The 15206-nt window shown below is 47.1% G+C and overlaps 1 protein-coding gene across 3 annotated transcripts in view; it reads left to right on the forward strand.

The window, feature by feature from the left end:
• Positions 1-15206, forward strand: part of LOC146184942 (guanine nucleotide-binding protein G(q) subunit alpha) — a 56161-nt gene that overhangs the window by 22905 nt on the left and 18050 nt on the right. For all 3 annotated transcript variants that reach the window (XM_084605916.1, XM_084605917.1, XM_084605915.1), the window contains 3 exons: positions 211-339; positions 7669-7798; positions 8376-8529. In XM_084605916.1, coding sequence (XP_084462042.1) covers positions 211-339; positions 7669-7798; positions 8376-8529 — 413 coding nt within the window. The remainder of the gene's footprint in view (positions 1-210; positions 340-7668; positions 7799-8375; positions 8530-15206) is intronic.

The following is a 15206-nucleotide window of genomic DNA, read 5'->3' on the forward strand; positions in this document are numbered from 1 at the left end:
ACTAATATAGTTTTCTGTAGTCAGTACTGAACCTTGACATATTTTTTGTGGGTGTAGCGGGAACAATAGGAGCAATTCATTATAGAATTTCAAATTCATTCTCTGCCCCACTTGTGTGGAATGAGTTTTGGCATTGTGGAGAATGTTTTGCCCTGTTTTGTTCTTTTTCTTACTAGTGAATTAAGATGTGTGTTTACTGTCACTGTGCAGCTACCTAACGGACGTGGACAGAATAGCTGCCGCGAACTACCTTCCCACACAACAGGACATCCTGCGGGTACGAGTGCCCACCACAGGCATCATCGAATACCCGTTCGATTTGGACTCCATCATTTTCAGGTCGGTTCACAGTGCAATTTTCAGTGCGTAGCACTACTAGCCGCGGTCATGGATTTCGGCGATGTCTTTCCGAAGCCGCTCACTCTCCCTTTGTGAACTTGAAGTGGAGAAAGAGAAGGTGTCGATGCGCGCGTCATGCGGCTCGGCATTGAGGAGGCGGAGCGGCCACACAAGCCGCTCTCTCTCTTTGTCCATCCCTTCCTGCTTGAACTTGAAGAGGAGGAAGTGGCGATGCCCGCATCACGGGACTTAAAACGGGGCGGAGTCGTTGCATAAATGCACCCAGTGAGAGAGAGTAAGACAGTGAGCGAGGGGTATGTCAGCTGCGGACAAGGCGGCCGTCACTGGGCAGCGTTTCACAAGCGTGTGTTACTCTGGAGTGAGCAGTCGTGTGTCGCTTGCGCGTCCTCAACTTCGGCATCTTTCTTCTCGCATCAGTCAATCCTCAGCCTTCATGGACAGCAGGCGTGCACGCGCGGGGCTCCCTGGACCTCAGCTCCGAGCCGCTTGCTGCGTTGTGAAGCAGCTTGTGCTTACCTTCGCACCTAATCACTGCTACGCACCTACTTTGCATTTGATTAGCTATGCAAATCAGCTATAAGTTTTTTCTGTGATTGGTCTCTGTCTTATTTTTTTTTTATCCTGACCACATGTCGAAAAATAGCGGAAGTCTGGTGGGTTTCAGATTCTTGGAACGTACGAATGGTTAAACATTTAAAAAAAAAACAAAAAAAAAACACATTTTGTCTAGACCCAAGGAGTTGCAGACGTGCGAGTAGGCGCAGTGTCGTGTGGACGTACAGGGACATGCAGGCCGTGTTCTTTCTAATCTTTGAACCTGGTCTACCGCAAACACTCCTCATGCGTCAACAGCCGCTTTGTTGTTATGGCTCAGCGCGGTGGCCGTGCAGCCATGTGGCAGTATGAAGCCTTTGACCAAACTGTATGAATGTGCATGCATAGTCTAGGTGTAGCGGGCCTCACTTGACAGCTTTTTCTTTTTACTCTCCGGTGTGCCCTCTTTGAATCGGTTTGCCTCACCTGTCAGACAACTAGCCTCCACAAGAGAAAATGTATTTTATTTCCTCCCCATATAAAGGTGAGGTACAACCCTAGAAACCATGCTGTCGAACTGCATTTGTCATACAATGGCCCTTTTATTGATGTGCGCCAGAATTCCTATGCAGCATTTGCAACCATAGCACGAGCCATGTGTTGTGCACACATAAGGTGGTTTTGCATTCGCAACAAGTTGCTCCTTAAAGGTGTTGTGAGGCCGTTTTTTTAGAGAATTCACCCTATCAGTTGGACACAGCACTAGGGCATTCACACTCGCAAAGTCTTGACTGGTACAGGCACTACCTTGTGGCTAAAATCTCTCGAATGTCAAAAGTAGGTCACCTACAACCTGAGAATATCAGCGGCTGGCAACTTAAACAACTGAACTCAACCGGGGGTAGCATCTGTTGCTGTATATTGCAAATTATAATACCCGGATAAGTCAACACCCCAGCTCGCAAAACCTCCTTAGCAAAAAAAAAACATGTTTAACCCTAACTCCAGCTGCTATCATAGCTCACCAATAACTTTTCAGGAGGCCTAGTCGTTCAAAGAGACGTTTATTCGTACATGAAACTCCTCTTGCGAATCGTGGTTGCTTGCAAGGAGGATGCAGTCATGGCCGTCGTCAACATACAAGCCACTGCTGCTGTTGGCTGCCGAGAGCAATGCCGAGATTCAGCATGTGGCAAATGCTCTAGAGACCATATCGGTTGGCAGTGCATACCAGGCACCGTTGGCCCATTGTGCCAAATTTCAGCCGCCCAGTAGGTGTAATCAGGTTTTCCTGCTGGATCGAGTCAGAGAAAACACCATGTGGTGTTTCAATGGCTTGTTCAGTGCTAAGTCTAGCGGCTAAGGGATAGATGTCAGCCCACCTGGAATAATGATCAAGTCACATCCAGCGTCCGCTACCACTTCCTTCACCCAGTTTGTTGTTGAGAGGCAGTTCCCGAATTCACTGACAGACAATATGACACCAATGAAACAAAATGTAGAAATGGTGATTAGGCATGAAAAAATGTGTGAAGACTCTTCTAAAAGTGTGTGGCTAGTCATGTAGCCTAGGATTGGATTGTGGCATTGCGATCACACTTAGAGATCTAACCCAATAAAGTGTAAGGGGAGAGTGCCAGCATAAGCGGACTAGTGAGGGCTCAGAGCATACCAGTAAGTGGCCCCCTGCTCCAACAAATAGCTACGTGCCTTGGTGCTCTTCTAGGTCACGACGACTTTAATCCACTTAATGGGTGGATCCGACGTATCAAAGATCGCCATGGCATCAGCTGCAAAGTTGCGTGCGGCGAAAGTGGAGAGGTGAACGACGAGTCCATCGCAGCCTGGCTCCGCTTAAATTTGGAAAATATGGTCTCGTCATATGTGGACAGGGACATCTGCAATGCTGACAAAGCTGGCTTATTTTACAATCTCCTGCCCAACCGCAGTCTCGCGCTGAGAGGCGAACCCTGCTCTGGCCTCAAGGCTTCGAAGGAGCGTATCACAGTGTTGTTTTGCGCAAATATGGACGGCACCGATAAGCATTACCTGTTCGTAATTGGAAAATCTGAGAGGCCGCGTTGCTTCAAAAAGAGACAGTACCTGCCAGTGACGTACAAAGCGAACAAAAAAGCGTGGATGGGGCAAGAGATTTTTACAAGCTGGCTTTGCAAGTTTGATGAGGATGTGGTGGCAGAGAAGCGGCGGGTTGTGCTCATCCTTGACAATTGCACAGCTCTTACATCCAGCCAAAGTTGACTGCAGTCAACTTGAAATTTTTGCCGGCCAACACTACCGCTAAAAGTCAGCCCCTTGACCAAGGCGTCATTGCCACTGTAAAGGCACTACAAGAAACGCCTTTGCGAAAGAGTTTTGCTGAACATACAGCAGCAGCAGCCCCTCAAGGTGCATTTAAGGGGCGCGATTGACATGGTTGTTGCTTCGTGGTGGCAGTTAAAGGCCACAACAATAAGCAAGTGCTTTCATAAGGCTGGCTTCGTACGCAATGCCATGGCTCTTGAAGCTGAGGAGCAGGGCTACGTTGTCGATGAGGCAGTCAATGCTGACGACGTGTGGTCCGGCCTCATTGAGAGCAACTTTGTTTCCGTGACAGACACTTTTGAAGAATATGTCGATGCTGCTGAAAATGAGCTGGCTGTCTGCGAGGAGGCGAGCACGGACAATGCGATTGTCGAAGTGGTTCGCAGTGGCGTGGAGCTTGCAACCGAAAATGAATCGGATGGCTAGGACGATGTAGACCCGATGCCGGATGTGCCGTGCAAGGACGCGCTCGAATGTCTGAGCAAAGTGAAAATGTACTGCACGAGAAACAACTTGAGCGACAAGGCACTTCAGTGTTTAAGCTTCTTTGTGGATGAGATCATTTGGAGTGCAGTGAAAAAACACTGCCAGACGAAAATCACTGCATTCTTGCGCTGATAATGCACTCGTGAGATAAACATTGTTCATGCCGAGTTGCAATTGTTTTGTATGTATGTGTGTTAAATGTGCAATAAATTGTGTTGAAAGGTAGGTTGCCCATTTCACATGCGTAAGAGCCTAAAAACGCGATGTTTTGGTTATAACGCGGTACCGCTTATAGTGCAGGTTTTCGCAACTCCCGTGACTTACGTTATAAGCGGTCTGCACTGTTTTGCTATATCATGCTGCACTCTTGAAGCTTGTAGATAGAGCCATCGTCGGCATGTGTTTTCAGAATTCTCTCTGAAAGCCATGTACTACCTTGATGAACGAAAGCTTAGTTTAAGAGCAGTCCATGGGGCTTACTAATGCTGGTTTCCCCGCCGATGTTCACGGGTATTGCTAAGAAGAAAATTGAGTGAAGAGCAGTGCCAACCACCTCCGTTGTTTGGTGAAAGGAAGCGCTTTGTTACACACTTGCACATGATTTTCCACCATGTGAAAAGAATTTTTCGGTGAGTGAATGCAACGTCATGTTCCAGCCCCAAAGAAACATACCTCATTGTGCAAGATTGGCAAAACCAATATCGAAGCATTGGGATGCTCTACTTGACATCAAAAGCCATATTTAACTTGCATTGGAGGTGTCATTGTATTCGTTACCTTTATCATGCAGGAGCTCTATTGTACAGGGCCCTGTACATTGGCCAAATAAGGAGGTGTTTAAACAAGCGATTAATGGAACAGATGCGTAACATCATGCGTGTGCATGATGTTACGCTATGAGAATTGCTCATTGACCACATTATTTCATTCAAGCCATTTCTTGGAAAATCTATTGTTATAGGCAAAAGTAGACATGACCACGCAATTAATAATTATGCCGTAAAGATAAACGCATCAAGAGGCAAGTGTGTTAACATACCATCTACATTTCTGTGCGCTTAAGGGGGGACGTGGGCTATGAAAGTCGAAAAATGGCGAAAAAGTCGGCTTTTCAAAAAGTGCTTATCTCGGCTGTATATGTTATAAACTACCTTTCCTATAATTATAAATGCCTAATTCATCGTGGAACTGCTTTAAATTAAATATACAACTGGGCGCGGCAGCCCCAGAGTCGCGAGCGAATGGCAAAAGTACCCAAACTTCGCGCGCGCGCCATTTCTCTGCCGCTGAACCAAGCGCCGCCATCTTGGTCTTGTTTTGTTTGTGAATGCTTGCCCTTTTTTATATTGCCTTCGCCGGCGGCGTCCGCGGCGTAGCAGAAGCATGACTCGCTTGTGATTGGGGGCCTCACAGGGATTGTTGAGCTTCCTGCGTCTCGAATTCGGGCTGTGATTGGACAAAGCGTGCGCTCCGTGAAAACGCGGGGGATCGCGCGACTGCTATTGGCTGCTGCGCGCGCTGATGCGGTGGCCCCTCCCCGGCGCGTCGTCTGCTCTGGCTGCCTACTGAGCTGGCGTTCTTTGTGCGCTCGCTGAATCGCTTCACGTTTCACCATTTTGAGATTGCCGTGATCATCGCTTGTTACGAATTCTAATGGCTTGTTTTGAACGGTTATGTGCACTTTGTGGATTATTGCACGGTCGGCCACGATGCGCGCTAAGAAGTTCAAAACACTGCATACGTCGTCGTTCTGTGAATGCCGTCCGAATCGCGAAGTTAGCGAAAAGCGTTGCCAACGGGTGCAGAGACGCTTCTATTAGTGCTGCTTCTGCTACATCACTACTAGACCGACTGCGCTGCCACTTCCAACTGCGTATCTTTCGCGTCAACGTAAGGAGTCAGCGTTTGAAGCGTGCCTGCTGTACCGACCATATCAACCTCGGCGATCTCTGCCTCCCGTATCGCGTCTGTCATCGCAAGCGATAACGCGTCGTCAGCGTCGTCCGCTGTTCGCATGAAAATGCACTTTCCGAGGGAATCGGGGAGGTGGAGGCACAACGTGCTGCAGTGAAAAACAAACTTTAGACTTGAAAATGCTGTTTTAAACTTCAAGGGCCATTTTTTCAGAATGAATTTTTTTCATGGTATGGTTGCTTATTCCCGCAGTATTTCTGGAACCGCTAATCGGATTCCCACCTGTTTTTTTTTATTGTGTGCCTGAATAAATTTCCGAGGGCAAGACAAGCTCATTTTTTCAAATTATTGAGTCTGGAATTTATAATAAACAATCAAAATTAGGCTAATGCAAGTCCAGTTAGTGGCGCTAACCTCAATGCACTGCTAAAATTTTTCGGCAGAGAAATAAAAAAAAAAGGGCTCTGTCTTGCCCTGTGGTACCTATTCAGGAACCTTCATAATGAATTCCATAGTGCCAACACATTTTGCAAGTTCTCCAGGCATGGAACAAGGAACCCATGTGAACCATTCTGATATACTTCTCTAACTTGAGTACCAATGTGCGCAGCTCCATGAAATTTTGCAGTTATTCAAATGGCTGTGCCATGGGTATATCCTTAAAAATTCATTCAATTATCTCAAGAAACAACAAAGTTGGTATTCAAAGGTAGCCTCCCCCCTTAAAGAGCTGTCATTTCTAAGGCACCAATATTGTTTGCACAAATGATAGCATGTCTTTGGCGTGTAAATGTGCACCATGTGAAAAGCAGAAATTTGTTGGAAGCTGGTGCCCGTGTTGTTCGTTTTTATCTAGAGTCCTTGCCTTCGGCTGCACTACATACGAACTTGGGATGGCAAAAATGTTGTTCTGCACGGGACTGGCTACCACTCTTTCCGTGCCAGCAATTTTCAAATGCTGGAAGCAGTTTTCTCCTTGTTTTTTGGTTTGTGGCATGTGTACAATCGAGGAGGAAAGAGACTTAGGCTTGCAGTGACGTTGCTGCCAATGACAAGAGATTGTAAATTGCACCATGAAATTATAAAATAAGTGCGACCGTACCTTAGATTTAGCATTTGCTTTCAAAATTTTGCAGGAGAATTTTTTTTTTATATAGTGAAGCAGGTTCAGTCCAGTGACCCTTGCAAGGAGCGAATTGTGCATCAGTTGAACTGTGTTTTGTAAAAACGTTGTCCATTCTTAGTAATATCTTTTCAAATGCCTTTGAAAAAAACTTCCGAGAAGTCCTTCATTACATGCTGCCTTATTGCATCTGTTGGGGTGCCCCTTCTAAGCTGGGAAAACGCCACTACCTTCACTCTGCCAACATTATAATTTGTCATATCTTGCTGCATGCCTGCCTCCAAGATCAAAGTGCCTAATAGATTGTGAGTGCTTTTGCTGCCCTTCCACAAAATGCAGTTGTCGATGGGAACACCGGTCGTGCTTCCTTGTGGCATTTTGCTGCTATGTGGGGCACACGCTTTTTTTGTCTTTTGCCGACTTTCTGGTATTGATGATATGTCCTCAGTGTCCGGTACGTTGGCCTCCTCGTATTAGCGCTGCTGGGAACTGCGGAAAGCGAGTTGTCCTGCTACATTGGCCGAGTGCACTGGCATCAGGCGCTCAGCTGCTCAGCTTAGAGACGCAGTATCGAGCCTGGCCACGGCAGCTGTGTTTCTTTGGGGGAGAAATGCAACATGCCCATGTGTGGTGCTACCTTGGTGCATGTTAAAGAACCTTGGGCGGCCGAAATTATTTGGAGCCCGCACTACGGCGTCTCTCGTGGCGCGATTTGCTCTGGCATGTTAAATCCAATAAACCAAGTAATGCAGAACCTAATTACTATTGGTAGCGGCAAAAAAAAAAAAAAAGAGAGAAATCTTTCAAGAAAAAAAAAAAGAAATCTCTCTTGGACTCTTAACAGTTCGAGTTTTGGCTTCTTGGTAACATATTATGCCTTATGTTAATTTTGATTGGAATTTTTTTCTCTCTCTATTTGTGCTTTTCAGAATGGTGGATGTCGGTGGCCAGCGATCTGAGCGGAGGAAATGGATCCACTGTTTTGAGAATGTGACGTCTATTATATTCCTAGTAGCCTTAAGTGAATACGACCAGATTCTTTTTGAGTCGGACAATGAGGTACATATTTTCTATTCATTTTCTCCTGACTTTTTCTTTGCTTCTGTCTAAGGGTGACCTCGTGAGTTTGCATACTGCTGAGCATTGCCGGTCTGTAACGGTCAGACGAGCGGTGTACATTTTTTTTAGGCCTGCTGTACGTTAAGGATTCTTTTCATTCATTTTCGAAAAGCTTCAAATTGCTCACAGTATGTTTTGGGCTGCAGTATTTGTAAATAAGTTGTGGCCTAAACTTTAAAATGCTTTGTTTTCATGTATGTACATCACAAATAGGTGCCCTCCTTTGCATTTTTTACGGACACTTTTTGCGTGAAGTAATCTATCTCAGTATATGCTGCCAGCTGCGAAAACGCCTCTGTACTGAGATATCTTGTGTGGAACAAAAGGTCCAGCCAGGGGTCGAAATTGGATTGAGACCCTTGTGTTGTGGCATCTCTGGCATACGGAGTAACTGTGCGGCATCAGAAATCTGCTATTTTCTTTGACACAGTTGTGATTTGGGCGGCAGGGTCACTCCGTTGCCTTTGCATCTCTGTGGTGAAAACTGAGGTCTGTCATTCTTTTCTGTCATTTCCAGAACCGAATGGAGGAGAGCAAGGCTTTGTTCAAGACCATCATTACATATCCCTGGTTTCAAAACTCTTCTGTCATCCTATTTCTAAACAAGAAGGACTTACTAGAAGAAAAAATTATGTATTCTCATTTAGTGGACTATTTTCCTGAGTATGATGGTAAGTTGCACAAGGCCCTTCTACCTGCTTATATTTTGGTTTCTTATTGTTAGCAAATGCACTGATTCAATGAGTGGAGTGCGTAGCAGTAGCAGGTTGAAGGATTGGTGTGAGGTATGAGTATTGTGTACTCTGAAGTAAGAATTCGTTATAAATTATTGATGCTGCATGTTACTACAAAGCATGAAATTTATTCCTTTATTTCTGTTTTGTTGTGCTTCACATTTTGTGAAGTGGTTTGTTTTTATGTTGATTTAAAGCATAATGCTATTTATTTTTACTCGGTCATTTGTCTCTTTGTGGTAACGAAAAATGGTCCTCCTTTAGCTTTTTAAAACAACAAAAAAAAGGGCCATTTGCTGAAAAATGAATCATGAAGGCATATTTTCATGGTAAAAGCTAGAATAAATGCAGCTATAATCTGTGACAGCTTATTCTGAGAATTAAGCTGATGCTGCAGAGCCAAAGCTTTGCCCATTCTGCCTACACAGCAAAATATAGTCGCCTCTTGCAGTTCATTATTAGTATTATTATTATTATTATTATTATTTTTTTTTCAGACGTTATGCTGTCAGTACGGATAGTTTAAGAGAAAGAATGCTGCCATCGTAAGGAGAGGAAACTGATTGCAAAAAGAACGCAGAAAGCCGGTAGTATTCCAGTGCTGCCGTCAAAACAAGCATATATCTAATACAGTTGGCAACTTACAATATGGAAGGTTAAGAAAGAAACAGTTTTCTTGGTTGCAGTGGATTTGCTAAGCAGCTGTGCAGCTGTGGTTACAAGAAGCTTCTATAGGTGGTACCAGCGGTCAGGCACTTCAGTGTAGCTACTATGGAGAGGCCATTTTGCCAGGTGCATTGTTGTGCAGGTAAACCATTTAGGGGAATGGCGCAGTCTGTGTGAGCAGAGGAGATTGCATGGTAAAGTGTTCTTAAAAGGTTTTTCTCAAGAAATTTTCGGGAATTTTGTTGTTTTTCTTTATTAAAAATGCCACGATCAAAATGTTAACAAGGTGTATGTGTGTGTGCATGCATGTGTGTGTGTGTATGTGTTCCTACGGTTAAAAGCCTTTTTGAAGGGATCTAAGTATCATATTACTTTCTGCCTTGTAAGAGCATAAAATTTCTGGCTCTCCAAGAAATGTCAGAAATGTTGTATGGTGGATAGATAGCAAGCAGCTCATGGCGAGAAACACTGTAGCAGGACTCAGCAGGTTGGAGCTCCCGAGAGAAGAAACCCAGTGGGTCCCACTCGGAGCCGATTTTCTGATTGAGAACAGCGCCAATGTCCATACTGGAAGCATCCACCATGATGCGCGTGGGTGCGTCAGTCCTCTGGTGAACGAGAAGGACCGAACCTGCGATGGCTTGCTTGGTAGCTATTAAAGCAGATTGAGCCTCCGGTAACCAGGAAATCGTGGAGGAGCTCTTTGTTGTGGGAAGAAGGTCAGTCAGTGGTTGCAGAAGCTCGGCCCAGAAACTCCCGCAGCTTGCGCAGGATAGTGGGAGCTGGAAAGCCTTTTACAGCCTTGATGTGGGAAAGCAGTGGACGAATTCCGAACGGCAAAATATGGTGGCCCAGGAACTCAAGCTTGGAAGACCCGAAGATAGATTTCTGGGCATTGGCTTGTTGCCGAATTGTTGAAGTAGTTGAAAGTGTTCTCTAAGGTAATGCTCGTGATCTTGTGGTGTGGGATGCGGGAGGAGGATGTCATAGGCGAATAGAGCCGGAAGTCCACGTGTCACCTCGGCAATAAATCTTTGAAAAGTTTGAGCTGCGTTGTGAAGGTCAAATGGCATGCGCACATACTCAAACAGGCCGAAAGGCGTTGTGATGGCCGTCTTTGGTATATCTTAAAGCTCAATGGGGGATCTGGTGGGAGGGCATTGACAAGGTCCACTTTGCTGAAGATCTTGCTTCCTTCTAAGTGTGCCATGAAATCTTGGATGTGTGGAAGGGGATAGCTGCCGTGTGAGCACTGAGCGTCCGGTAGTCTGCATGGTCACCAGTTTCCTGGTTCCTTGGGCACCAGATGTATGGTTGAAGTCCAAGTGCTGGATGAAAGTCTAACCGCCGTATTCATGAACACGCCTTCACTTGAACTTCTACTCCAAGCGGCCCTCGAGGCCCGTTTTTCGTTTCAGAATCTCAAATCGGCGATGCTGCTACCTTGGCCGCTCCTCGACCACCACTTCAATTGTAAACATGGCCGACATCGTATCGCTCGCTCGCTGTGTGGATTTCGTTCTTCCGATGATACCAAACTTTTCACGAAAGCGGATATGACAAGGATGCACTGAACCTTTCTCTAGAGCATCGCCTGAGAGTGCCAGCGACCCGGGACTTCTGGCACGCTATCGTTTTACGAATGCGGCTATGGCTAGCCTCTGGCTGTCTTTGCTACCGACGTCTGTGCTGTGTTGATCGTCACATCATCACATTGCGCTTGTGTAGCGTTGGCACATTTCAAGTCGTCACTGGATAAGTGGGAAACTTTTCGGAGCCTACCAACTGCAGAGTTGAGGCGTGATTTGACCGTTAATGGTGAGTTCGCCCGCGGCCGGACGCAACAGTCGGGCGGCGCACTCCTCCGGTGGCTCGTCCTGCGTGTTTCCTCAGACGGCGGCGAATTTGTGGGGGAACAGCGTGTTGCATGCAGTAAGCTGAGAAGTACCGGAGGCGCAGTGGGACTCTGCGGACATCTGTGCTGCACCCCGCGCATCAATGGCTTGCCCGTCGCCCGAGTGTATGTAGTAAGTCTTCAGACGCGCGACGCTGTTGAGGGAGCGCGTTGGTGTGCGCGTGTTACAGAAAGACTTTCGCGGCCGACGAAGGGCATGGCTTTTCAAGCATGTTTTCAATTAGGGCTTGTTTGGAAACCGCACGTGGCATTTGCTTCTGGAGATTTGAATTCAGTGTGTATGAGCTGCAACGAGCTGCGAAGCTGCACGCATGTTTTCACCGCTCGCCCCCGAGCCCTACGAAGGCCAGAGCCGTGCGCGTACGATTTGGCGGCTTGAAAATTTTTTCTTTTTTCCTGTAATATATTTTGATTTCTGTCAAAGCCCGGCAATAAAAAAAAATTCTGTCAAGGTTGGGCAATAACAAACGTGGATCTCGCACCAAAAAAATAAACCGAAGTGTTCACACCATTTCTTGTAGCCTACGTCATGTTTTGTGTAAACTCTACGTCACCAGCAGCGACTGTTGCCAGATGCAAAGGCATTTTCGGCCATTTTTCACAGCCGCCTTTTTCATCCAGCCCACAAAACAAGTTCCACTATGCTGTTAACGTCGAGGTTGCTTGTGAAAGCTGTTTAGAAGACTTGACATGAAAAACTGAACATGTTGCACACTTCAGCATGCAGTTATCGGGCCAAAAGTTCATCTTAATCTCGTCCCCTTACGCCACTTGCGCTGCTTCGAGTGAAGGAGGTATTCTCTAGAAGAACTTGTTGGAGGAAACACTGAGGGGCGTTCACGAATCCGAATCGGCCCTGGAGTGGAGGAGCGGCTGATTTCTCCACTCCACGAAGTGGAGGTGGAGCGTCGAGTCGAGGCGCGTTTGTGAATATGGCCCTATTTATGTCATTTGGAGCATGTGCTCGAATGTGCATGTGCTAGCAATCCTGAGATGCTCATCGAATAGGTGGTGCGGTTGTGCAGCAATGGGTGGATCACGTGCTACAATGTTGTAGGTGACACTGCGCCTCGTAGGTTGGTTGAGGTTGCAGGACTTCGCAACCTCTGGAAGTCCGCAAGGACATTAGTGTACAGGCTCTTCAGAATTGGCATGCAGATGCCAGTAGGAACGACAGTCGACGTAACACCAGTGATAGAAAGGCGCGTCTTGCTGTTGATGTGATGGCGGCGTATGCTGGCGTCCAGGTCGAAGTTCGCCAGAAAGTCGAAGCCGAGGACAGGCTGATGAACGTTGGCTACAATAAATGCCCACTGGAACGTGTGCCACAGGTCAATGTCGAGAGTGAGGGACCGCAGACCATATACGTGGGGATGGAGGAAGAGTACGCTGCCTGGAGTGCAGTTCCAGTCGACTTAGAAGGTTGGAAATGCGGTCCAGGACTAAGAAAAGGTGGCTAGGTTGCAAGGTAAAGTCACATGCCGACGCCAGTGATCTCGCATAGCGTTTTTCGACCACTTGCTTAGGGAAGTGCGCCGGCGGGCACTTTGCTGGAAAGGGCAGTGTTACCAGCGAATAGTTGAGGTCGGAGAATTGCTCAAGCAGACGCCATGCGACGAGGACCGAAGGGTGTCAACCAGCGACGAGCTGCTCAATCCATGCTTCTAATCGGGAGATGCCGGAGGACTCAGTTGTTGGAGTGAGGGCGGCGACCAAAGGAGGACTCGTGTCGTGGCATCGATCACCTAACTGTGGGAGGCGGTTGAGAGACGCACCCCTGCAGCAGACAAGATGAGTCAGGTGGACTTCGGCAAGCGCTGCAGGAAGAGCGCGGCACCGTTGGAGTTGACCGTGCTTTCTCTTAGGAGCTGCCGCATGCTATTGAGCAGCTGGAATTGGTGGTGGTCTCTCAAGCTCTTCGCCGGTGAGCAGGAGCTGAAGGTGCGTGCTTTCGAATGCCATAGTGTGGTCCAGAATGCTCTGCTTGAGGCTCCGGTATGGGGCATCACACACTGGTTCAGAGATGATGTCTGCGACCTCATCAGCCACCTCGGAAGACAGGTTTGAAAGGAGGTTCTGGTACCGAGAAGCTTTTGAGGGGACGCGATGGAAGACTGAAGATGGCTTCCACCTGTGCGAACCACACCTGAGGGTTCTTGTGCAAAGACTGCAGGCAAAGCTGAATGGCCGCAACGTCCCGTGGGCGCGAGGTAGCGTCAGGCGGAAGGTTTCCTGAAGGCGGCGGGCTGGCAGGGTTGTTCATCACTAAGTCCGAAGTCACCACTGTCGGTTTTCACGGGGTTGCAGCGGAGTACCCTGGGCACATGCCACTCGACTTTATTTTCTTCTCCACATTGCACCGCGTGGGCGCTACAAGTTCAAGCTGAGGTATTTTCAAAGTTGCCTTGTTCCACGAGCATAACATGCGGCAGGTGTTTAAGAACAAAGTTGTGTCCACGTGCAAACGGACGCAGACACTGGGGAGAGATAGTTTAGGAACATTTAACATTGTGTACAGGTAGGCATGCATGCAATGAATTTTATTATTCAATGAAACAGCCGAGAGCAGCAATCACGGACTCTACACGCTGTCGAAACCGACCGCAGGCAGTGATGAGGTGGGTCTTTGGAACATTCGCCATTGCATCAACAATAGCACCTTTTAGGTCTGCAATGGCAATGTGTTGGTGTCTATTGCACTCTCTCTCAACCACGCCTCATACGAAATATAGTCGATTGGGTTAAGATTGGGGAGCTGGGAGGCCACATGTTTGGAATGACATGGTCATGGAGGTTTTCCGCCATCCATTCTTGGATTGGGTGGGCTGTGTGGGATGGCGCAGTGTCTTGTTGGAAAACATATGGTCTCCCACGTGCCACAAAAGTAATCCATGGCTTCACAACCGTGTTCAGTACCTCAGTGTAAGCAACAGCGTTGACCCTGCTACCCTGAAGAAAAAAATGTGGAGGCATCACATCTACTTCACTGCTCACAATGCACAGGATCATCACTGATGTATTTTGTCTTCATCACGGTTGGATATTCCTCAGGGCCTTTGCACAGCCACCTATCATTTCTGCGGTTGAGCTTCTGGTCCTGGACAAAGTTTCTTTCTTTCTTTATTGATACTGCCAGCTTAGTGAGGGCCATTACAGGAGTGGAAACAAAAATAAAAATGAAAACAAGCAATGACAACATATCTAATTAGGTCAAGCGCACAATACATAGTATAAGTAACAGCTAATTACAAGGACCGGGAAATTTGTGAAATGCATAACATACACATAAACATTTTTCTCCGATGAAAAAGTTTTTGATGAAAAGTTGAAAAAGAAGAAAAACCACAGCATTCCAGGCTCCTTTGTGTGTTTCAGTTTGTTCAGGAGGGGCTTAGCTTTGCTCAGGCGGCTCTCCTTGGTTTTCTCGGACATGAACTGTCCTCTCCGCATAGCATAGGACTTCTAGCGAAGGTTTTCATGAACCACGCGTCTGACAGTGGCCTCGTCAACCTCCACCTCCTCGGAGATGGCTCTTATCAACTTGCCAGGGTCTTTATCAATGAGAGCTTGTACGCGACTGATGAATTCTGGTGTCCTAAGAGTGTCAGAGCGCCGACAATGTTGTTTCCTTTGAGAAACTGCATCTACATCACCATTGGCAGCCTCCACTTCTTTCTGGACTTTGAAGACGAATGATCGGGCAACCTTCAAGAATGTCGCAATCTCTGAATCGGGATGTCCTGCAGCCAAAGATACTGTGACAGTGTGCCTCTTCATTTCTTGAGTGAGCTGAAGCTCTGCCATGGTTACCTGCAGCAGAAAAAGATGTTTAGCTTTTTTGTGGAAGATGCTGTGTAACCTATAACGCGTGCTCTCAAATACTAACTGTGGGCACAGTCGACGGCCTTTAAATCACGTTCAGTGTGTGTGCCAACTGCACTCACGGTGTAGCCCGCAGCCGACTAAACTAAACGAATGATATCAAGCTGGCTGTGCTGTTTTGTGGTGACTTGCCGGCTGCTTGCGTGTCGTT

This window comes from Amblyomma maculatum, chromosome 6, assembly GCF_055883805.1.
Source record: "Amblyomma maculatum isolate TAMU_Amacu chromosome 6, ASM5588380v1, whole genome shotgun sequence".
Lineage (NCBI taxonomy): Eukaryota > Metazoa > Arthropoda > Arachnida > Ixodida > Ixodidae > Amblyomma > Amblyomma maculatum.